This window comes from Candoia aspera, chromosome 1 (genome assembly GCF_035149785.1).
Source record: "Candoia aspera isolate rCanAsp1 chromosome 1, rCanAsp1.hap2, whole genome shotgun sequence".
Classification (NCBI taxonomy): Eukaryota; Metazoa; Chordata; class Lepidosauria; order Squamata; family Boidae; genus Candoia; species Candoia aspera.
In genome coordinates, this window is record NC_086153.1 from 207,709,069 (window position 1) to 207,735,003 (window position 25,935).

At 37.4% G+C, this 25,935-nt stretch overlaps 1 protein-coding gene across 5 annotated transcripts in view; it reads right to left on the reverse strand.

The window, feature by feature from the left end:
- The window catches only part of ARHGAP15 (Rho GTPase activating protein 15), a 492,562-nt gene that overhangs the window by 30,410 nt on the left and 436,217 nt on the right, over window positions 1-25,935 (reverse strand). For 4 of the 5 annotated variants that reach the window (XM_063318397.1, XM_063318394.1, XM_063318396.1 and 1 more), the window contains one exon: window positions 5,143-6,506. The exons of the other annotated variant lie outside the window; for it this stretch is intronic. In XM_063318397.1, coding sequence (XP_063174467.1) covers window positions 6,329-6,506 — 178 coding nt within the window. In that variant the 3' untranslated portion in view covers window positions 5,143-6,328. Of the gene's footprint in view, window positions 1-5,142; window positions 6,507-25,935 lie in introns of those variants that run through there. 5 annotated transcript variants of the gene reach the window in all.

Here is a 25,935-nt window from a genome sequence, read left to right on the forward strand (position 1 = left end):
TACCCTTAATACTTGTACTTTATAATTTTTTTTAAAAAAATGGAAACTTGGTATTTGTCTTTGAAACCTATGGTGCAAAGGAATTTAATTTTACATACTGCTTCAGGAAGTGCAAATTTGATAGATTTATGGGTGAAGATGGGAGCCAGCTTGGTGTAGTAGTCAAAGGCACCAGGCTAGAAACTGGGAGACCGTGAATTCTAGTCCTGCCAGTTCGTTGACTTTGAGCCGGTCACTCTTTTTCAAGTCCAGGAAGAAGGCAATGGCAAACACTTCTGAAATCTTGTGGGAAAAAAAAAAGTTAGGAAAACATCAAAAAGGAAAGAAAGTAGCCACAATACAGCAAGGATTATTTGTCAAGGTTGGTTATCAATGTTGATGTGGCATCAATATTAGCAATAATGTTGTTGTGTTGATATGACTCTTCTATGTTGAAGATCTGAGGCCATGCCCTTTCCCCAAAGGTGAGCAAATGGCACTGACTCCATGCATTATGACTGGAGTTTCTCAGCCTGTGCATTTTCTTCAGTTTGTCCCCAGCTGCACTCTGCCCCTTTTCTAGTTTGCTGTTTGGTATATGGTTAATGAAAGTACATGCTACTTCTTCTATGGCCTTCTTCAGCCATTCAGTAACTGGAAAAAAAAGATGGAGTGTATTTTGCTTTTGTTTCTACTGCTCCCAATTTTCTTAGCCATTGCCTCCTTAAAGGACCTTGCCTTCCATTTGATACCCTTGACCATCAATTGGGAGAGTGGAAAAAAGGCAACTTGTGCCCCACATCTTTCATCATCTTTCCTATGGCTTTACTGATTGATTATGTGTCATCAAGTCAGTGTAGACTCTTAGTGACCACGAGCGCGAGGATTTCTATAACATGTCATATTTTTTCTGGAACCTTTATTTGAATCTATAAGTAAGTTAAAACATGTTTTAGAGTAATCTGGTGAGAATTAGATGCTTTTTATTTTGCCTGAAAAGTCATATTTTAACTTTTTAAAGGTGTTATGTCATATTTCTGCTTAATTTTGTAACAAATGTCATATTTTAGTCATATTTTGGTCATATTTTGGTCATTGGCAACCTTCCTGATAAGCTAGCAAAGAAAATGAGAATTTGCCTGTTTTTTTTTCTTTTTCTTATTTGCTCCCCAACTCAGGGCTCTCTCTCTCTCTCTCTCTGTGTGTGTGTGTGTGTGTAAGAGAGGGAGAGCAAACTTTTTAAAAATGACTTCAGCAGGCACAGTCTTCTCCCCTGACCAGGCCTGAAAAAGAGTGAGAATTTGCCTATTTTTTTTCTTTTTCTTATTTGCTCCCCAACTCAGGTGTATGTGTGTTCGAGGTGATAGGGTCATGTGAGAGTAATCTGATTTCAACATGCCTAAAAGTAGATGTTCAGTGAGTGTGAAATTACAGCGTCTTGTTCAAGAATTTGGGGAGCAGATTTTCAGTAGTGATGGTGATATTTTGTTTTGTAAATTATGTGAAGTTAAGGTATCGTCCCAAAAACATTTTAATATTCAACAACAGTGTGACACCGTGAAACACAAGAGTTATTTAGCAAGATTTACCTTCACTGAGAACAGGCAATGTCTCCGTTTTGAGAGAGATTCTTCTTCAACTACAGGTTAATCAAATACCCAGTCAGAATTTTGTAAGGATCTCTGTACAATGATGGTTACTGCAAATATTCCCTTAAGGAAATTAAGTAGTGGTAGCCTCAGGCATTTTTTGGAGAAGTACACCAGTCACCCGATTCCAAATGAATCAACTGTAAGGAAAAATTACATCTCTGCCTACTATGAAGATGTGTTAGAAAAAATAAAATCTGCTGTTGACAACAATAAGGTAAGTACAAAAGTTCAAAGAATTGCTCCTACTTTGGCTCTCCCTCCCCAACCTGTCATGACATGCTGGGGGACTTGGTTGGATGCAGCTATGTATTATTTCACAAATTATGCTTCCTTGCAGTGGAAAGTTAAAGAATTTGACTGTTGTGAATCTTCCTCCATCAAGATTGTGCAAGATTCCTTTTCTGAAACCTTGGCTGGAAACTTAGCATATATAGGATCTCACTTCAGTAGATTATCAAGAGCAATCACCCGCCTTGAAACTGTAGGAATGGAACTTAGTGATGCACTGAACATTGTAAAACAAACTGAGAGTGATTTAAAGCAAGCAAAGGGGAAAGTGGCTGAAAAAAATAGTGATAAACTGCAAAGAGTGCTGCAATCTAATCTGGGTTATTCAAAACTTTGCAAAATAAGTAATGTTCTAAATGGACTCGAAGCAAAATTTGAAGACTTCGAGCCAGAATATGTGTGTGTGTGTGTGTGTGTGTGTGTATGTCAGCACAGATTTTTAAAAATTCGGTGCTAATTTCAGAAAAATTGTAAAGTCATATTTTTGCTTTAAAAGTCATGTTTTTGGTTTAATTGGTCATATTTAAATGGTTTTAAGGTCATAAATGCTTGCATATTTCTAACATTTTTAGGTCATAGAAATCCTTGCCCTAGTGACCACATAGATAGACTTTCTCCGTTATGATCTGTCCTTAACCTGATCCTTCAGGTCTTCCAACGGCACACCAATCACAACTGTAACTATACTCTGAAATATTTATCCTGTCCTAACTCTGTCCCTCTGTGATTAAGTAGGAATGGATAGTTAGGTAAATCTCTTAGTCCTGTACTAGGAACGCTGCCACATGATTATGGGCTTGGTTATATCAGTTACATAAAATGAATTAGAAACCATAGTTGATAAAACTATGCAAAAAAAGGAATGTGAAAGCTGTACTTTTCTACCAGACTTTGGGGTGTGTTTGCATTGTGCTGCTTGGCACCTTAACTTTCTAAATATGATTTTTAATTTTTACTTGATTTTAACTTAGTTGAACTTTGATGTTTTATGGGCTAACTGTGCTACTGAATTATATTGCTTTGAGACTGTGAACTACTCAGAGCCTTTTGAATTGGGGCAGAATACATGTTTTGTAATAAACAGGTAAATAAAGAAAAAAAAGATGGGATTTCTAGCTTTAAAAAAGCTAGATTACAATGTATAAAAAAGAAGGCAAATATGGTGTAAGATCTCATGGATATGATGTATTTGATTTTGTTTTTCTTATTTTAACAGCTGCATTTCTTTTTATGTTACATTGTATTGAGGATATGGACCATTTTCCAGTCATTGATAAACCTTTTTGGAAATCATTCTATCAGAAAAGTGATGCAAAAATGTATGTAACGTATTTTAAATAAGATCAGTATTATTTGTTTAATACTTTGAACCACAAGCACTTTCTTAGGTTTAGCAGTGCTCATTTTATGTTGGGTAATACAAACACAAAATAATCTGTCAGATTTGATCCCTAAAGTGAGAATTTTAGTTCAGCTGGTGTGCATAGGTATCTCTGAACCCTCCTTATGCACAGTTCTTTCATGTTTAAATTACTGATAGAAAAAGGGGAAAAAATAACTGAGTGGAGACATAGAGATGATAGAGAAGGTATAGAGATAGAGGTAGGGAGATAGAGAGAGATAGAGATAGAGATGATAGAGATAGAGATGATAGACAGATATTGTAAATAGTTTTGTATCATTCAGGTGGCCTGCTTTATGGCATTAATTTTGTTTTTATTCTTCTTAGAAGCAGCACCCATAATTTGTTATGGGATAAGCCTAGAGATGCTTACAATAACATAAATATTAATATATGAAGATATAGCTGTTACTCAGTAGGCAAAATAATTGCAAATGGATTTTTAACCACTGTGAAAAGGCTGCAAAAAGGTTGAGCAAATTGTATACCTCCTCCCTTCTCTCACACCAAAATATCCACAGCAAATATGCAAAAGCTCCTTCACTACAGAGGACATGTTTTCCTGAATCTCATATGTAATATCCCTTTTCTTAGCCATGTGATTAGGTGAGGTCAAACTATTTATCCAGTATTATGGCTAGGTTCAAGCCTTAGACTATGCTATGACTTGTTCTAAAAATAAAGCTTGCCCTATTTCAATATTCATGTTTTGTTTCCTGTACATTCAGTAAGTTCCAATTTTTAACTTGCATCAATGCTTGTTCTTGGCTGCCTTTTACAGAATCAGCCAATGCATGCTTTTCTTCTTCAACAGTTTGTTTGACTTGAAGTAAACCTCTGCCTCCATTTCTGCAGGGCAGGTATAATCTATCAATATCATTATGGGGATGTAATGCATAGTGAATAATCATCGATTTTCTTGTTTTTTGGTGCAAACTGTCCCGTCTAGCTTGTGTCCAGTTAATAATTCCAGCAGTGTATCATATCACAGCTATGGCTCAGTTATTGATGGCTTTGACGGTGTTTCCATCAAAGTTCAATTTTGTCTTTAGCAATTTTCTCACTCTTTGGATGTATTCTTTACTAATCACGTTTTTTACTTGTCCATGCTTGATGGTATTCCAACTGTAAAAATTATTCTTATTCTTATTCTTTGCACTTGTGGATTCTACATATCTTATCTATTAATCCTAGGGCTGGGACTTGCTTAATGAATCAGGAGCTTCCTCATCAATACTTTGCAGAATAGCATCAACAGCAGGCTGTAAAATGGTCTTTGACAATGATGATGTAATTCCTGAGTACTAGATATGATACAGGATGTATCTTTCATATGCAGCAAATGTAGGCATTAAACCTGTGTGGTTTTTTTTTTTTTTAATTTGTCAAAAAAACCCCAACCCTGTTCTAATTCTGCATTTTCACATGTTATTTTTCATTTTAGGAACAAATTGATAAGCAGGCAGAGTCTTTTACCACACTGGATTAATGTTATTTATTCTCTTTGAACTTGATTAAAAAGCTGTCAAATGTAAGTCTGCATTTTATTGGTGGAATATTTTTACAAAATATGGTAGGGGATGTTATAACCGAAACCATACATTTCAAAGTAAAACAATTTATTATCCTTTTGTTTATCCATGACAACTTAAACTATCAATGTATAAACTGATTCAAGTCTAGCCAAATAATCCTAAAGACATACAAAAAGCTTTTAGGAAAAAGTTTTTGTTTTAAAGAACTTAATATAGTTCACCAATAAAACATCTCTGGGAGCATAATAGTAATAATAGAAAAAAAACAACCTACAAAAGATGACATAGCTGGGAAACAACAAAACTTTATGAAGTGATGGCAATTTAAAATGGGCAATGTATGAATACTTTGGCAATTAATACAGAGTTGTACTTAAAGCATTGAAGTTCAGGAATTAATTTCAGTCTTAATCTAGCCTATAGATAGATCATCCTGGTAATCATTCCCCCTAAATGGAGTGGTGTACTCCAGAGAAAGCTGCTGGGGATGAAACTACTGATGCTACTAGGGTAGAGTATTGATACTTCTTACTGCCCTGGTGTAAGCAAAATTGTTAGCTCTTACAGATGTTTGGTTAAGTTCACTTCTAGTCTTCCTTCATTAGTGCTCTGAGCATCTCTTCTCTCATTTCATTTCTTGGAGCTCCTCAGTTAAAAACCACCTCAGGATCAGTAGATAGGAAAAGACCACTTGGGACAATCGTGTATCACATCTAATGCTCTGGTCATCTCTGGGACAATAAATTCCTGACTCTTCTCGGATCTCCTCAGGAGATTTAAGTCCTCAAGCACTAATAGCCAATATCAACTTATCAATGAAGTCCAGGAGATCACAAAGGAATTCTGCTAGGCAGACTCCCTAGCTTGCTCCTACAGTCCAACTTCAAATACAGGCATTCACATTGTGTAGATCACAGCTCCCAACCGCTGCTAAAGTGTACCAAAGAATCATCACCACCATGCCTCCTCTACCTTGAAGTCAGGGCTGCTGAGGGATACAAAACCTGGGATAGAATATCTCAGAGAGGACAGTGTTCCCACCCTTGCCCAACCAAGTTTTGATAATACATGCCAGGTCTGCTTGCTCATCCACAACCAGTATTTGGTTACAAATGGACCTGATATTTATCAATAGCATCTTGAGGTCAAGACTTCCAACTATCTGACCTGCCAGACCCAGTTGTATAGTCAATTCTTGGCTGTAAATAAAGACATGCACAAAGGCGAAATGCTGGAGATGTACTGGCAAAGACTGAGTTGTGCAAAGGGTTAATCCTGAGTACATATAAGCAAATAAAATATTTTTATTCCAATGTTTGGAAATGTAAAGACAAAATCATCACTAAGTTTTCACAAAATGAGGCATCTGTCACTAGAAAGAAAAAGAAATATTTCAGAAAGATGTTTACAGAAATGTAAAAATATTAGGTATCAAGACAGATGTGAACATATTCAGCAACATTCTCTGTCTGTCAGTCAGAGCTGAAGATCTTGGTATATTCACTTAGCATCAGCTCAATCAACTGGTTTTGATACAGCATGTGAATTGCCATGGATCCTGTCTCTTTTTCAGGTCGAAGGAGAGTTGGTCCAAAAACAATTCCTAAACTCTGGGGTGACATAAGATTCATGTTCTCCTTGGCTGCTATCCTATTGGTAAAAAGAAAGAAATTTGTTAGAAAGAAGGAAAGAAAGATCACCAAAACATGGACTATGGCCATACTGCTATTCTTCCACTGATACTTTAATTACAGCCTGACTTTTTGTTTAAATATTAGAGAGAAGTAAATAGAAATGAGAAAGGCCATGTTAATATTTTTGGATCCAAGATGACATAACTAAGACAAAAATAATTTCTGTTTCACAAGCATCAGGGCTTTTGCCTATATTCTTTGTTGTGCAGCTATTCTATCTCCTTAAGTTTATGTGGGAGCTGATTATGGGATTGCAAAACCAGAGTTCTTTCTTCTTCAAGTTTTTTTTTTCTTTCCTCTTAGTACTCTAGGAATTACACAAGTTGTTTTGCGATACACTTTTTAAAGAACTGAAGTGCATTAATTGTTTACTTTGGGGTTTTATGCTTTAAGTGATGGTATGTTTTATTTGATTATTTGATTACTGATGATAGTTACCTTGGGGAGACTTGGGCTCAAAAAGAGAAGGGGTATATGTTAGGATGCATTTATTTATTATTTATTTGAAAATTTATATCCTGCTCAAATTTACAAGACTTTGGGTATCTCACAAATAGATAAAATATAATTCCTAACATGCCATTCAACTCAACATCAGCTAAAAGGTAAATACAAGACAAAAAAAAATCACTAAAATTAATATTAAAAATCTCTTAAAATAACATTTTAAAATAACATTTGAAAAGTCTTGGGAGATAGAAATTAAGTTCCAAATGCAAGCTGGAAAAGCACGGTCTTTGCTGCCTTCCTAAAAGCTAACAGTAAGGAGGTCAGAGGGTCCTGCAGGGGCAAGCTACTGCAAAGTAATGGGACTACCATGTAGAGGGCCTACTTCTAGGCTTCCACCACCATCATCACTTGACAGGGGGACATCTCAAGCATCTGTTCCCAGACTGAATGCCCAGGATGGGCAGATTCTGTTAAAAGAAGATGGCCCTACAGTTAACCTGGGCCAATACCATGAACTACTGCAGTATCTCAGTATAAGTGTCATCCTACTGAAGTGGTTCTTACCTACTGACAAGTAGGCTGCCACATTCTGTATCAACTGAAGTTTCTGGGTAATATTCAAAGTGCTGCCAAGGCTGTCTGCTTCACCAAAAAGGGGTACACCAGCCAAAGCTGAGCAAAGAGATTCCTAACCATAGCCTTTACGTATTGATGATGCAGAAGCTATGAATCCAGAAGAATCCCCAAGTCCATCCAGAGCCATTCAGAGCCACTGCAGGAGCAGAGACTAAGCCAATTATTTTTGGATAAAGAACAAGCCCATCTTTTTGGCATTCAGCTTCATCTTATTTCATCTCATTCAGCCCCTGACAAATTCCAAACAGTGAGCCAGAATATTCACTGCATCTCAGGCTCAGCCCAGTCACACTGAACTGACAGATGACCTCTCCCAGCAGTTTCATATAGATATTAAACAGCATGGGGGAGAGACAAGTTCTGTGGCACTCCATATGTCTAGTAAAATAGAAATCCAAGATTAAAAGCAAAATGTTTCAACTTCTGCATCCTTTAGGTGTTCTGAAATAGATGAGTAATGAACATGACAGTTTTTGAATGGAATATTTTAAAATGAAGCATTTGAACTGATATATCCTTCAGGATGAGGCCATGTTGCATCAAAATGTCTAGGTTATATCCCCTTATTTGCTGTGTTGTGGGTTCATGGCAGTGCAGCAACATTGCTGTGATTTTCTGAACTAAGATCCTTTAGGTAGAAAACTGGACTTCTCTTTGCTCTCCTCCTACCACTCATTAACAAGTCTGCTCTAGAGGATCCCTCAACATTCTGGAAAAACCTACTGGGAATGCACAAAGGGAGAAGAAATACATTCTGCTGAAGAATATTTTTTTTTCATCACTGATAAGACACAAATGCATACAAACCAAGGATGTGTCCCTGATATTTTGGGTATAATCTTACTTATCTCTCTCTATTTGAACCAGAATGTGCTAATCTATGTTGGCTTGGCTACTGACAGAAATACATTTGGGTAGAATTAAACACAGCATTGGTTGGCATACTTGTCTGCATTAATACTACTACAACATATGCATTGCAAATTAGCAACCGTGAATAATTCCAACTATGGATTATCTGGACTTGCTTCAGTTGGGTTTCGGGTCACCATACAGTATGGAGACAGCATTGGTCGTACTTGTTGATGACCTCTGTCACAGCAGGGATGGGGGTGGTGTGTCCATCCTTATGCTCTTTGATCTCTCAGCAGCAACTCACCCTGCTGATGTTCCAAAAGTCTTTGAAGACCTGGGTTTTTTTCCCAGGCCTAGGGCTAGAATGGGTGTCAAGTCCCTGTTGATTGTTTTTGTTGTATACTGCATGTTTTCCAGATGTGCATGGTTCTTTTCTGTTTTAATTAAAAGCTGCCTAGAGTCAACTGCAGTCAGGCAGTCTCTAACTGTATCAATCAATTGATCTAGAATACAAGATATCCTTTTCTCTAATCTGTTGTTTGTACATACAAACTCCTATGATAGAACTGTTCTTGTAAGAATTTCCAGAGATGTTTCCTCTACTTCTGCATAGTTCTTATTCTCTGCATGTCTGCTTAGTTTTGTGAGGAGTCTTCATATCACTGCAGAATCTTATTGATAGATAGGCTGGACTTGCAAAGTTATATTTTTAACCAGTATCATATTTCCCTTTAGGCTTATTTCTAAGGTCACCTCCCCAAACCAACTCACAGATTTCCCAGGCAACTTTGCTCATGCTAGCTAGGAATTCTGGGAGTAGTAGACCAACACATCTGGAGGACGCAGCTACAGGTTTATGGAAGGCTATTTTAACTGCCTCCAAGGGAATGTCCCTCTGCATTCTTTTCCCTTCCATCTGTGATATTGCTGGCAGTATCTCACACTAGTATAAAACTATGGATGCCTTTGGACAAAACTATTTGGTAGGTGCCATAAGCTAACAAAGCAGTTGTCCAGTCCTGCCATAGAGTTTTAAAACTCCAACTCCTCCCACTCAAAAAGCATTTCATTAATGTTTGAATTGGCTCTAAATAGCGGTAAGTTACAACTTGGAAGACTGCTGATAAACGATTGTTGGCACAGTTCAAACAATGAGCCTTCAAGCAGTCTCAAGAGAAAGCAAGACAATTCTGTTTAAATTATAGTGGTTTAAAACAACCTTCAATAATGCAGCCTAAGACATTCTAGACATCCTTACATTTGTACTGAGAGCTGACCATTCAGTTTTTGTACTCATCCATTCTGTGGGCTATATAAGACATTTTTCAGTTTCTCTGCAGGCATCTTTTTGGTAAGATAATCAGTTCAGGGATAAAGGATAGAAAGACACTTCTGAAACAAAATGTGAAAATTCTGGAGCAATCAGCATAGGTATCAAATTTCAGCAAGGCAGTTTGGGCCCCTAGTCTTCACCAATTTTGTCTAATATGAGGAAGTGGAATCCATTCAGGAGGTGCTTATTATATGTACTATGAACTATACTCCAGTTTATGGCAGTGACATAATATGTCTGTTGTGCTCTGCTGAACAGCTTCAAGTTTATATAGTGCTGCTTTATTTAAAATACGTAGACTAGAAAGACTTTACTACAGAAACATTTAGAACTTGCATGTAATCCTTGACCAAAACATGTAAGCTGTATTCTTAACTATTCCCTGATTTTCTTTCCTGTTTTGACACTATATCATGGGTTCATTTGAATATATTGTTGCTTTGTTTGAGGGTTGCAGAGAAGTGTAAATGGTATAAAGAGCTGCCTGCCAGTAAATGAGCTTACTAACTTCACTTGAAGTTATGTACAAATGAATATATCTCTTTCTCCCCCAAATCTTGAAATACATATTTCAGAAGATTCAGTAAATGGCAAAAGATAGGATACATCTTCTGTTTCATATCTTACAAAAAGGTCTGTAGCACACCAATAGGCATAGTGGTATGATCTTATGATGGAATCTTCTTATTTTTCAAGTTTACTACTCAGACATTTAATTCAGGGTGTTTTTTTTTTGTTTTTGTTTTGGCCTAATATAAATAGGGAGCATTACTGAAGTACTGTCTAATGCTTGTAACCTTGGTGTCTGTTACAAAAAAACACATTCCATATGGCACTAATCAGAGTAATTATTACTTACTTTAAATATTACTTACTTAAAAAATAGCATCTTTATTATAAACAACATGGTCTCCATAGATTATTTTGTACAGGATGTTAATAATAATATTGATCTACTAATCAGGAGAGAGGCAGACAATTTACCAAACTCTTTCTGTGTATGTGTATGTGTATGAGTGTCAGAGAGGGAGACACACAGCATTTTATTCCACCTGCTTTGGATTTTTCCAATATGCAAATGCCAAGGTGCAACTGTAACTTTCCAGATGTTGCAGAAAACATCCTATCCAAGTGTCCTTATTCATCGGCAATGGTTTTTGGGGTTGCTTTGAGTTGGAATTCTAAAAAGGATCCTTTTTTTCAACTTAGGGATATATACATTTGTCTCCAACAGTTCCCATTTTGTTGAAAGTACTGAGCATAACCATAAGAGAGACAGCCTGAATAGAGTGCTAGCAATACAATCAACATTTCAAGACACTCTGTTGCCAAGATAGTAAGCTCTCTAATCAGTACTCTAAACTGTGTCTGAAAGTGGATCAACAGCCAATTGGTATAAAAAGGGATACATTGTCCAAGCAATCTTATTATACCTTATGAAGAAAAGAAATAATGGATTATGAGGGCACTTCACACGATTTATCCTGTCACTTCTAACTCCTCAGCAGAAGTATATCTGAAATTTAGATATACTTACAGCACATCTGTTGAGGTCAATGAGACTTAAAGAACTAACCAAAGTGGCACTGATTTCACTAGAACTACCCTGTGTATGACTGTACCTAGAAACAACCCACTAAACCCCAGAGTTTAGGGCCTGTTTTCCAGTTGCCATAAAATTTTTAGAAACAGAAGCTTCTTTATTAGACAAATGCATAATCACAGGAAGAAATTTATCTTGGTCTGTAGTATAAAAGAAATTTATTTTATACTACAAAAATATGAAAGACCATTTTTAGAAATTAGTATTTAACAAGAGAAACCTGAGTTCATGTGCTCCAAATACCTACTCACCTGACTTCCACCCACATCCTTTTTTCCAGGATATTCCATCATCTTTCCCCATGCTTCATCCCCATCATGGGTAGACAGATTTTGTTTTCACTGAACATACTCAGTACTTACTGAGATGATTTGAAGATGTTTCCCCTTAGATTTCTCCCCTTCAAAGCATTTAGTATTTTTGCAACACTAGATTTTGTCCATGCTTTTTTGAGTGCAGAGATTATGTTGTTTTGGCTACATCCATTTCCAACATTCAAAGATTGTATACTTTTTAAATAGAAAAGTGTTTAGCATTATTGGTGTATTTTCAGCAATCTAAAATAATTCACTACAGCATAAATTTTAACTTTGACCTGTTTGTAACATTCTTTTATATTTTTAAATTAAAATCTGCAAAATCTTTTTTGAGATAAAAATTATCCTTTTGTCCTGAAAGAAAAATGCTATTTGGGGCTCAGGAAAAGCTTCTCTGAATGCTTCAGTATGGAAAATAGTGATTCCTGGAAAATATTTCAGAAGCTATAATCCAGGACTATTGTTTTTGGAACATCATCAACATGAATTCAGACATGACATCTTCCAAGCAAGGAACTACAAATAGCATTCCTTTTTAACAAACAGTAACTTGCACTTTGCATATCAGAACACTTCCTATAACGATTCTAATAAAAGTACAACTAATACCACATTAATGCCCTCTCCAGTAGTGAAACAGGATGGAAACTATGTTGTATGATATGTGATACCATAGTTAACTAAGGATATGTTTCACACTGCACAGCTTTCTCCATGCATTTGTTCAGATATAGAGATATAGGAGACATAGAGATCTCCTGCATCTTTCCTGATTGTTCCAGTTGTCCTCTACACTCCCCACCTAACAGTCATAGTATATTAGTATAGTTAATTTTAATGGTGGCCCTTTATGCCACTCTCTGCAATATTGTCAAGAATTGGTGTGGGAGGATAATGTACTAGAGCATAACAAACTGTTGCTGCTGAAGGACAATTGAAGGGAAGTGACAATTGATTGGGGTGTACTGGTTATTATCATTATTGCTTGATTAAGAATGCCTGTGAACTTGCACTGGTGCTTGATTACTTTGGGCAGCCTGCATATAGTGTACTTCTTGCAGACTCATTGGACTTAGTTCTGTTAGAAGTCCCAGTAAAGCAAGCAGCAGAAAAACCTACTCCTGACTAAAGTGTCTTTTGTTGACCACTAGAAATATACAGTGTGGATGTTCTTACTGGAACAGATAACAATGTGGAAACATGGGAAGTAGCTTAGCAGCATACCAGCACAGAGCACAGTCCTGCTTAGTGGCTAGCTATGCCTAGCCCCTAAACAGTTATCTGATTGTGCCTTTTCTGCCTTTTTGGGAAAAAGAAATCTAATGATCATTAATTGCCTATTATATTGCACAGGTTAGAATAAATTATTCATGCATCATGGAATTACAGTGTGCAGTGGCATTTATCTCACCTAACAATACTCCTGCTACTTCAATCATTCTATAACCTGACTCAGTTTCAGAATCAGTATGAGTTTGTTTATGGGTACAAAAGCTAAATTTGCAAAAGTCACCCTCGTTCCCATCCAAGCAAATACAAATAGAGGCATGTTTATGTTTATCTCTATGGACCAGATACACAAGCATCAAATCTTGAAACAAATATGCCCCAGAAAACGAATTTACATTTGAAATCATGCCAGTCCAATACCATGTAGAATCAAGCATATCCCAGGAGAAAATTATGGTCACTAGATAGTCTTCATTAATTGGACCTCCTATCAATTCTAAAGTTAACATTGATGATTCAGGCTGCTGGTAGGAGTAAGCTGTTGTTTTCTTTATTGGGAATAAGCTTGATATTCATACCTTGACTGTGCCAAATGTACTGGAAAATAACCTGATAATATGCACTGCTCCACAAAATGATAATGTTAAATAAGTAAGTTAATGGAGACAAAGGCCACTGATGACCCAAATAAACTTTAATAATAGATAGGAATATTCAGAACTTACATGAAAAAAAATACACATGCATCTGATGATCAGTCTGGTAATCACTCTATTAATCACTCTAGGGTTTCTTAGTATAACCAATTTTGCATTTATCACTATTTACAAAATACTTATTTTTTGATGACATTTGGTGGTTGCCTAAGGTGTAAAATGGATGAGAAACCGAAATCTTGGAAGATTTTATGCAAGGATTCTAAAATCTTAACAGATGTGGTGATCTTGTGAAATGTTGGCCTCTAAAAGTACTTGATATGCATATTTGGGTGGTTGGGGAGAACTGCACATGCCATTTTAGTGGACAGTGACTGTCCTGATTAATGTAGGTGCTGTGTCGCCAGTCCCTACTATATAAGATCCAGTGTTAGGAGTCTGCCTACTTTGGTCTTCATGCAGAAATCCTTGTTATGTAGGATGCCACTTGATGAACAGATCAGTGCTGTTAATCGGAAGTGAACTAGACTGCTGCCCACTGCCCAACACATAAGGAGGCTGATCATACATCTGGACTGCATGCAGCATTATTTTTTACATGTACTTGAATGCATGAAGGAGGTCAATCCAGATCATCTAATCTGATATGAAACCTACGGATTTATCTAGAAACTATTTACTAATTGAAACATATTCTTGGAATTATTTATCTTGCTTGATAAAGATGAGGTCATAAACATAATTAGGCAAAGGATTTTATTTATTAGTCTGACAGTATGCTTTTATTCAATTAATTAACTAAACAATTAAACAGCTGAAAATAGCAATGGTGTCACTAACTGAAGAACATTTCTTCTGGGTTTAGAAAACATCACATTTGGCCCTGTAGAGGGAAAAGTTGAATCTTTGGGATGAATCCAAGTATTAAACAGAAGGGATTGGATTTCTACCATCCAGTTGTGGAACTGCATGGCTACATGTTTCGGTAGGTGGGGAAAGCTATATTTTCCCTATTTCCCTTCTCCTTATGATCATCTCCTTTCCATGCAACAAGTCTCAGACTGTTCACCAAGACTCAAGAACCGATTTGAAGGGAAAAAGGGAAAAATAGTCAGGCCAAAGAAGTCTGTTCAAAATGCTTCTTCCTCCCAGTGTACAAACACTACCTATCTGTTGCTTACACTATTTGATTTGTTATTCAGAATGGTCCCATTTGTTGCTGGAAGCCCAGATCATTAACTGGTTTTAACACCTTTGACCACAGAGCCATAAAGCTTATTTATTCCTGACTTCAGTCATTTCCAATGTAGTGAATAGCAGAGCTTATGCAGAACTGAAATCCCCGCATCCCAGGAGGCAACTGATACTTCTCCCTGAATTCAGCTTTAAGTTTTCAAATTTTCTTTCATTCTTTTAATTCCAGACTGCCTGAAGGCACATTTTCTTGCAACATTAGAAATAAAAAGCACTTAGGTAACAATCTCGCTTTGAATCAAAAACTGCAAACCCAGAAGGCTTTATCATCAGCACAGCACATCCAAAAATGTCTTTGTAAAAATAAATCAAATTATATGAGTTAATTGATTCCAGGGAACATCAGCAACTGCAGGTGGAAAATGAATAACAGGATGTTTATTAATGAAGGGCTATTAATCAAAATTGACAATACCAATCCTTGTTTCTTTAATTTCAGCGCTACCTTCAGTGGACATGGAGATATTTGCTTCCTTTTAAACTACTGATTTCTAAGAAAAAGAAATATTCACTCTTGGGGCTTCAGATAAAAATGGAACACTGTTTATTTAAATACTGAAAGAATATCCTAAATCCAGTTTTACTGGCTATAGCAAAGATGCCAGGGGTAATTAATTAACACTTAATTTTAGGCCATGGAAAGATAAGAGATGAAACTGATGTTGCGCTGTGTCATTTTCCCCCAGGCTTCATCTCACAAGGGACAGGCGAATGGTGGTCGTATCAAAGTCAGTAAATACATGTTGGGAAAATAGTGTGGGGAAACACACTAAAACTGGACTTTTCATGAAGGGTATCTTTCCCCCTTTTTACTGCCTTCTCAATTGCTGAATGGGAAAGGACTGGGACTGATGAAGAATGCTGTGTGTATGCTCACTTTGAGCAAGCTGAAATATCAGTTCATATCTCACATTGTCTGTTTATTGCTTAATATGTCTATGGCCCGTCAATGCAACAAACAGAAATAGAAAGACATGAGACAAACAATACAACACATAAAATATATAAGACATAATCAAACTAGAGGGTATGAGGACCATATAAAATATGTCACCTGGTCAAGGTCTAAAATCAAATAAAATTGTTGTTAGTTATCTAAAACAAAACAAAATAAAATGTTGCTTACCACCAAAAACTTGTTTAGGGATGTTTATATTAATCAAATATGAGTAAATCTATCTTTGTTAATAAGGGAGCAAATGGGACAATTAAGTCTAATAGCTGTTATGGATTTACTAAGTACCCCATCGTGCTGGATGTCAGTTGTGAACTAACCTTCATAGCTGCCATGGAGCATCTGATACCATTGGTCCAGAGGTATGACAAAAGAAATGAGTTATTTATTTAAATACTGAATCTTCTCTACCTGGTGGATCCTTCAAGAGAGGAGAGATTAGGGTGGCACCTATGTACCTATAAAAGTCAAGAATATAATGATATGGGACCCTATATGGAATATCTCTGCTCCTGTGGCTGTCCTTGGTGCCTGACAACCTTAGGAGCAGGGATGTTCCATATAGGGGATGTTGTGATATCTGCCCTCAATAACAACCAAAGTAAGAGCATACAGCTTAGCTAGAGAAAAAGTTCTGTGATGGCCAGAGCTCATCAGAAATTGGCAATAATTTGGCTGGAGCTAAAGGAGGTCCTCCATCGTTTAAGCCATCTTGGGCTAAGGCTGGTCACATCTTGATATTCTGTGTCAAGGATATTCTGTGGGAGTGGAGTCAATGCTTCTATCTGTAGGGGACAGGAGAGGGATCAATGTTTCTTCCAGAGAAGTTTTCTGGAAATAGAATCAAAGGGTGATTTTAAATCTAGAAAAGCAACATGCAATGGAATTTTAAGGTCAAAGGTATATTTCTCTGTCTGTGGTACAAGACCATAGCTCGATCAGTTGTGGATCTACCCTGTCTAAACCCTGCTTGCTCTTTTGCTAAGATGTTATTGTCTTCTACCCAATCATAAAGCTTTTCATAGATGTTTGGCAAACATTTTACTATGTAGAGATCTTGGTGCTCTCTGACCCTTGTTGTTTTCTTGCAGACCTTTCATCACCAGACTAGGCACTGAAGATGTTGCCTAGTCTGGCGATGAAATGTCTGCAAGAAAACAACAAGGCTCAGAGAGCACCAAGGACTCCACAGTTCAACCCTGAGCTACAAATATTCACTTCAATTGATTTTACTATGTTTAGGAGGCTAATTGGGCAGTAGTTGGTAGGGGTTTCCTTTTGCCATTTCTCTTAAATGGGACATGAGTGGGGTTATCAATAAGTGTAAAAAGGGTGGCCAGTACATGAGCACACCAATCCCTGTAAATTTTAAAGTCCTTGGCTGGGATATGATCACTACAAGGGGTTTTGTTTTCAGTTCATTGATTAATTGTCTCCCTGGACTCTGTTGGCCAGCTTGGTAGCAGACCTGGTTTTAGGATTAATGGTGTACTGACACCTTGACCAGTTCCCTGCATTTATTATGATCTAAAGTAAGCTTCCCATGCAGCTGCAGAAATGTGGGAATCCAAATTTGTAGATTAATTTTAAGCCACCATATGCCAAAATGTTTGGGAATCATTGGATTTTATGGTTGTAATCAATTGATGCCAACTTTCTCTATGTGCCTTCTGGTTTTTGTTTTTTCATAAATTAATTTCTTGTATTGTCTTTTTTGTACTAGATTTTGAGAACTTAAAAGGTGCGGGTTCTTCTAATATAGGGCAGAGTCGCTAAAAAGTTATATCTTGGTCTGGACCCATTCTAGATTAAACCAGGTTCTGGACCTGGTCTCCCTGGATGTGCTCCCAGTAGGGGGGCCCTGTGGGGCTTTAATCAGAATATTAAATTCTGCTAACTTGTTGGTTCCCATTACCTAATAGGTTAAGCTAGGTTTGTTGTATTTAGAGTGAGTGGAGTAACAGGGAAATGTTACTCAAATTCAACTCATTTGGCTACTTGGCCCTCCTATTGTAATGTGTCCCTTCTAGATCAATGTGTGTGCAGATTTGAGGAAGCTGTAGATTTAAGGTCAGTGGAAGGTGGCCACTTATCTGGCCTGCTCATTATCATCTGGAATGAATCTAGTAAATTAAGCACATTATTGGAGACAATGAAATAATAAATTGTGCTTATGCCCAGACCTCAGTACTGTAGGTATATTTGGAAGGAAGTTACTCTCCATTGTGCCATTTCAGAAGTTCAGGTTCAGGTGGTAGGTCATTTGAGATAAGAATAAGCCAGTATAATTAGATTTTTTTTTTCTTTAAATTTGCATTTCATTACAGAGTTCTCCCCTGGATTGGGTACAGACACATGTCACACTGTGAATTATATTAGAAAAGCCCACTGAAAGAGTGATTCCAGAAAATATCAAAGAAGCTGGGAAGACTATAGAAAACCTGACAGAAGAGCAAATGTAGCTTTTTGGGAAAGCTGTAAAAGTGACAGACTAAAAGGGAAGTGTAATTAATAGTTAACAGATAATAAATACATAGAACTTCTCAATGCTACATGAGCTAAATGAAAAACATCATATGCAGCTTATGGCATCTTTAGCTCCATTTTGACACTGATGGGTGCTCTTCATCTTGTTCTTTAAAGATACAACATAAGGTGTGTGAGTCACTGTTCTGATGTCTCATCAGGTACTAAACAGCTATTGAACTGCTTAATCTCATGCATTTCATAAATCTAATCTGCCAATTGCTCTTATATGGGGAAAAGGCCCATAGAATTTCATGGGCTGTCTTAGAGGCACTTTAGGGGTAGGGTGGTTCCTATAAAAATGCCACAGACTCAGTGTTATCCTGTCCCTCTTCTATTTTCTTTCTCACTTAAAGAATCTCTGCCTGCCATCTAGGATGGAGGGAGATTTTGATCTGTGTGAATTTCTATACAAATTGACTTAATCTGCTTCTCCTAGACAAAAGTGTTGATTGGATCAGTTATCCTTCAGATTTTGTACTTTGTCCAAATGTTGTGTTCTGGGCTTAAAAATGTATTTGAAAATGCATAATTGAGGATAAAATATGATTACGAAAGAGTACTCTGAGAGAAAATACATTCTGAAATCCATATTACATGGCAATCCATGTTGAAAAATGTGCACCTGAATTTACATATTCATAATAAAGCACATCTGCAAATTAATGTGGAATGAACATATGCAAAAATGACACAGGTGGCTAGCAACTTACTCACTGATATGTGTATATGATAGATGATAGATAGATAGATAGATAGATAGATAGATAGATAGATAGATAGATAGATAGATAGATAGATAGTCTTCCTTCATCCATACACAGTGGTTCACACTCTCCTTGTTTGGTCCATACATCCCTGCCAATATTACTCCATTCTTTCTTTAGTTTTTCTGTTCCCCAAGGTGTTAACTCTTTCATCTCCCCTTGTAGGTTCTTTAATTTATCTGGCCTGCTTATGCATTACCCAGTACTTTGTGGCTTTATTTCAATAGGTCATTGGTAGATTTTTGTTGGCTTACTTCTTTTATTATAATTTTTGGGTTGCATTTTATTTTTTAAAAATCTGCCATCTGTTTGCTTTTTTTGGTGGGAAAAGGATAGCTTTGCCATAGTATTATTTTTTTCCCCTAAGTTTTTGTTTTGAAATGTTAGCTGCCTGGAGAGGATAAAGTTTTCAGTCAGAAAGGATGGATGGATGGATGGATAGATAGATATTGATAGATATTGAATAATTAAATTTTTCGAAGGTCTTTTCTTTCTTCTCAGAGTAGAGTGAGAAAAAACACATAAGAACTGTAACAACTGTAAACAGAAACTTCAAGGTCTATGCTGTTATGGGTATCTCTGTTTACATAGATATGCAAAGGTGCATCTATAAATCAAAATATATACTAGAATGAAGAAATCTTTTACAGTATTATAGAATACAGAAAGCAGATAATATGCACTTAATTTCAGTTCAAATGGGGAAATAGTCACTTGAAATAGGGAAAAATAGGTTTTAACAAGCATCACCTGAGGGCCCATGTGTGAGATGGAGCCTGTCTCCTGATCGTGTTAATGGTGCTTTTTTATGATTCCCAGGTGCTCTGTTCTTATTTTTTGTATTATATGTGTTTTTATCTATTTTAGTGTAAGCCACCCAGAGTCACATACTGTATGTGAGATGGATAGCCACATAAATTGATTAAACAAACAAACAAACAACAGAAAGAAGAGCACTGGCCATGTTTCAGTGCAAAGGTGCATAATAGAAAAGGGGGGGGGGGAACATAGCCAAACAAGCCTATGCATCAATATATTAATTCTAATATTCCCAACGTAAAGCTAGAGCCTATTATAGATCAGAAAATTCACTTTGGCTAAAAATAAAAAAAATGGGGGTGTAGAAAGAGAGGCTGTGGCAGATAGATTGGAGGATAAAGGGAAAAAAATCATTGAAGAATAGTAGTTGTAACTGCCATATTCCAGAAAAAGGGGAAAGCAACAGGCATTATTTCCTGGTTGATCATAGATACTTGAGAAACTTTGGCAGGCAAAAGCATCTTTCAGATCTCTCAGCTGTTAGTCTCCATTCAATAATCTACTAAAATTTGACTGTTTAGATTACACCAATGTGCTATATATGGAGCTGCCTTTGAAGGTAGTCTGGAAACTGCGGTTAGTATAAACTATGGCAGACTGAAACAGTGTGCAAGTTAGTATACTTGTACTAGTATTACACAACCACAATGGTTCCAAGTATGCTTTCAGGACTACTTCAGTCAATGAAATGGGGGAAGTCGTTGTTAGCCTGAGAAGTCCTACTGTTCATGCCCTCCAATATTGAACAACTCAGGCCTGAGCCTTTTCACTGATGGACCTTCAGTTTCAGAGTACCTTCTGTAATGCTGACTCCATTGTCTTTTCAGTATTAGGAAAAGGGATTTTTCTATGCCTTTTAACTTCCACTTTAATTTAATTGTTTCTGTAATTGGTGCTGCAGTGTGTGTGTGTGTGTGTTTTAAAGTTAATCTTATTACTACTATTTAACTCCTGCTGTTTCCAGATTTTTAACTGATTTTCCTAGCTATCGTTTATTACTCTTGCCTTCATTTTTAACAGTTTTATTAGGTTGTATTAGGGTTTATTCTAGTCTGCTGTTTTAGATTTAACCTAGATTTAAATTTTTATGTAAGCCACCTTGGGAAAACATCTGTTTTGAAAGGTGGCATATAGATATAGATATAGGCATAGGCATAGGTAGAGATAGAGATAGATGATATACATGCACACATACATACATATACTATTTTATAACAAATGTGAAGACGAATTACAGGTTTGCAACTCTCCAAGCAGTTCCAGGACTGCAGAACTGGATGAATCTGTCTTGTGACACTTCAGATGTCTCCCCACACCAAGAATTTAGAGCAAAGAAACAAAAGAAGGCACTCACATCCCTTAATTTCCCTTTCTTAATTGGGAGGGAAGGTGAAGTACCTGTGCTTCTCCTCTGCATACACAGAGGAAGACAAGGCCATATCTATATGGCCTCTCTTTCCCAAAGGCAGCCTCATCAAAGTTTGGGAGGGCATTGGTTTTCCACACACTGGAGAACCTTCCTGGATATTTTCTGTTGCTCCAAAGTGACCTAGCACTGTGGATCAGGAAAGGGGCAGTGTACCTTGGCCACACTGAATATGACATCAATGAAAATTTGGGATTAGGCATCTCTATCCTTTCTCATTGCTAAACGCTTGAGAAATCATTTCACTCCTTGAAGAAACATGGTAAGCATCTCTTGGTGTCAGAGAGAGTGGAGGGGACAGGGAATGATAAGAGGAAACTAAATCAGCAACACAATAACACAGTATATACCCCTGGCAAAGTGTGTTTCCTATTTTTCATGGGGTGGTGTTGTAGATTGTTGGCCATATGCCTTTCCCAACTATTCCAGAGAAGTAGACTCAGAGAAGGCAAGGCTGGGAGAAAAATGAGAAGTGTAACACAGAAAACGTGAAAGCTGCTTATGGCACATGGTCATGATGGGTGGGATGACAGAACAGAATGATCAGAAATGCATCTGGGACAGATACAACTTTTAAGGGTGGGTGAATAAAGAGTTGGATGGGTTTTCACCCTAGGGAGAGAATCAGAAATGATCTAACTGAGAACCAAGCATGGGTTAGTGATTATTCATCAGATTTACGGTTTTATACATTACAGTGCCGTAATGACTCTTGTATGAAAGAACACATACTTTCCATTCAAATAACATCTTGCTGGTTTTTCATCTAACACTCTAACTTTAATTATATGAAGAACGTAACCTGTATCAAATTATGAATATGTTAACATATTGAATGAGTACAAGAAAAATAAGCACCAGATTTTTTTGTTATGCTATACAGGCGCACAAAGGTATAGTAAAAAAAAAAGCTTGGTTTTCTTGACCACATTGTCATAATATACATATAGAACTGCTTATTGAATCCAGGCTGTGTAGGCAACAGAAAGAACCCTGGCTCCATACCACCACAATGCAAGGCCACAACAAAGGCAGGAAAAGAACAGGCTCTTTCATTCCATGTCTCCAAATATTACCAACACAACGGCTAAAACATTACCTCTGTCTGAAGTATATCTATGTATTCATGCATAAGGTATTAACTAGGCTCTCTGAGCACCACTGCTGAAAACATTAATATATTCAAATGATATTCCAGCTACTGAAAAAAAAAACTAGATAAGACAAATGTATTAAGATCTCTTCAAACAAAAGGACTCCTAAAAAAAAGCATCCACACCCTTTCCCTTAAAGTCATGAATCACATGTTAATATGGAAGATGAAGAGGTATCAGCCACAGCTTGAATTACAGAAGGTTATGCTTGGAGACATGCTGGTACAGAAGCTATGTAATTCAAACTCTTCAGAGAGCAACATATGAAGGTTGCTGACTTCATGCCTGCTGTCTTTGAACTTTGTCCCAGTTCAGAATGCATTGGGATAAATCCAAGGGACTTACAGAAACCAAAAGGGGTTAAAAATTTGGTTTTAGCAACGGAAGTTGATTTTACCAATGGAAAATCAAAAAGGGTCAGAAAGTTGACTGCCCTTATACTGGCATTGTTTCCCTTCAGTAAAACCAGTTGCCTTCATGAGAATAAATAACTACTTGTTTTAATTAAGGGGAAAGCACCTTTTCATAATGTCTATGTAGGATAGCTCAGATTGAGATTGCTTCAGAACACAAATCCTTAAAATGTTAATAAGCAAAACTGTAATGCGTATCTTAAGTTTCATATAGAGCAAACAGGAAGGATTGTCTCTGTAGCAGCACTAAATTACCATAAATACCACCAACTATTTATATAACCCCCTTTGCTCCATTTTCTGGAGGTCTACAAAGGCTTTCCCCCAATATATAAACATTACAGAACCATAGCATAGAACTGGAGTTGGAAGGGGCCAGAAATATCATCTAGTCCAACCACCTCTGCAATGTTCAGGAAAACCAATTAAACCATCCTTGAAATGACTATCCATTCCCTTGTTAAAACCTCTAGAGATGAAGGAACCACAACCACTGTTGTGCACTGTAGACTGTTCCACTGTTATGCAGATCCTACAACAGCGATAGGGGGAGATATGCCCAATTAAATGCAAAATTCCAGAGGTTAGCCAGAAGAGAGAAGGAATTATTTTGAAACACGCAATGCGCGGAAGTGGAAGAAGACAATAGAATAGGAAGGACAAGAGACCTCTTCCAGAAAATTAGAAACATTGGAGGTAAATTCCAGGCCAAAATGGGTATGATCAAAAACAAAGATGGCAAGGACCTAACAGAAGAAGAAGAGATCAAGAAAAGGTGGCAAGAATATACAGAAGACCTGTATAGGAAGGATAACAATATCGGGGATAGCTTTGACGGTGTGGTCAGTGAGCTAGAGCCAGACATCCTGAAGAGTGAGGTTGAGTGGGCCTTAAGAAGCATTGCTAATAACAAGGCAGCAGGAGACGACGGCATCCCAGCTGAACTGTTCAAAATCTTGCAAGATGATGCTGTCAAGGTAATGCATGCTATATGCCAGCAAATTTGGAAAACACAGGAATGGCCATCAGATTGGAAAAAATCAACTTACATCCCCATACCAAAAAAGGGGAACACTAAAGAATGTTCAAACTATCGAACAGTGGCACTCATTTCACATGCCAGTAAGGTAATGCTCAAGATCCTGCAAGGTAGACTTCAGCAGTTCATGGAGCAAGAATTGCCAGATGTACAAGCTGGGTTAGAAAAGGCAGAGGAACTAGGGACCAAATTGCCAATATCTGCTGGATAATGGAAAAAGCCAGGGAGTTTCAGAAAAACATCTATTTCTGTTTTATTGACTATTCTAAAGCCTTTGACTGTGTGGACCATAACAAATTGTGGCAAGTTCTTAGCGGTATGGTGATACCAAGTCATCTTGTCTGCCTCCTGAAGAATCTGTATAACGACCAGGTAGCGACAGTAAGAACAGACCACGGAACAACGGACTGGTTTAAGATTGGGAAAGGAGTACGGCAGGGCTGTATACTCTCACCCTACCTATTCAACTTGTATGCAGAACACATCATGCGACATGCTGGGCTTGAGGAATCCAAGGCTGGAGTTAAAATCTCTGGAAGAAACATTAACAATCTCAGATATGCAGATGATACCACTTTGATGGCTGAAAGTGAAGAGGAACTGAGGATCCTTATGATGAAGGTGAAAGAAGAAAGTGCAAAAGCTGGCTTGCAGCTAAACCTGAAAAAAACCAAGATTATGGCAACCAGCTTGATTTATAACTGGCAAATAGAGGGAGAAAACGTAGAAGCAGTGAAAGACTTAGTATTTCTAGGTGCGAAGATTACTGCGGATGCTGACTGCAGTCAGGAAATAAGAAGACGCTTAATCCTTGGGAGAAGAGCAATGACAAATCTCGATAAAATAGTTAAGAGCAGAGACATCACACTGAGAACAAAGGTCCGCATAGTTAAAGCAATGGTGTTCCCCGTAGTGACATATGGCTGCGAGAGCTGGACCATAAGGAAGGCTGAGAGAAGGAAGATCGATGCTTTTGAACTGTGGTGTTGGAGGAAAATCCTGAGAGTGCCTTGGACTGCAAGAAGATCAAACCAGTCCATCCTCCAGGAAATTAAGCCAGACTGCTCACTTGAGGGAACAATATTAAAGGCAAAACTGAAATACTTTGGCCACATAATGAGAAGACAGGACACCCTGGAGAAGATGCTGATGCTAGGGAGAGTGGAAGGCAAATGGAAGAGGGGCCGACCACGGGCAAGATGAATATATAATATTCTAGAGGTGACGGACTCGTCCCTGGGGGAGCTGGGGGTGTTGACGACCGACAGGAAGCTCTGGCGTGGGCTGGTCCATGAAGTCATGAAGAGTAATAATAAACAACAACAATCCATATGTTTTTCCTTACATTTAAACAAGCCCTACATACCTGCAAATGTTTCTAGTCCTAGTTTCTGTGTCAATGTAAAATAGTTCCTGACTATCATTCTACACATAATTTTATAGAATGTTAATGTTTTAGAAACCTGCATTTGTAAATGAAGTTTGTATGTCATTTAGGTAAGGCAGGCCAGCATACTTTTTATTATTTATTTATTTATTAATTATTGAATGTATACACTGCCCATCTCAGTATAAAAGTGACTCTATACTACAGAGTTACCTACAGAGTGAACTGGAGCCTACTAGCTGTGGACTGTCAGGTTCGCAATCCTCCCACTCCCACCATTGTTTTGGTCAGGCACCAAAACCAGAAAGTATTTCAGGTTCTACACTCCCAACTGTGGCTATATTTGGATTGGTAAGTAATATAGTCCCAATCATGCTGAGCAAAGTATTTTTGATCTGTGATGCCAAGATATTGATTGTTCACCAGTGACCAGTTTTCAAAAGCAAACTTAAACATGTATCAAGTAAAATTACAACAGCTTTTGATGTGGACAAAGGATTGTGTTAAAGATTCCATTCAGTGAGGTAGAATCTACTAGGAAGAAGCTGGTAGATCCTTATTTGTT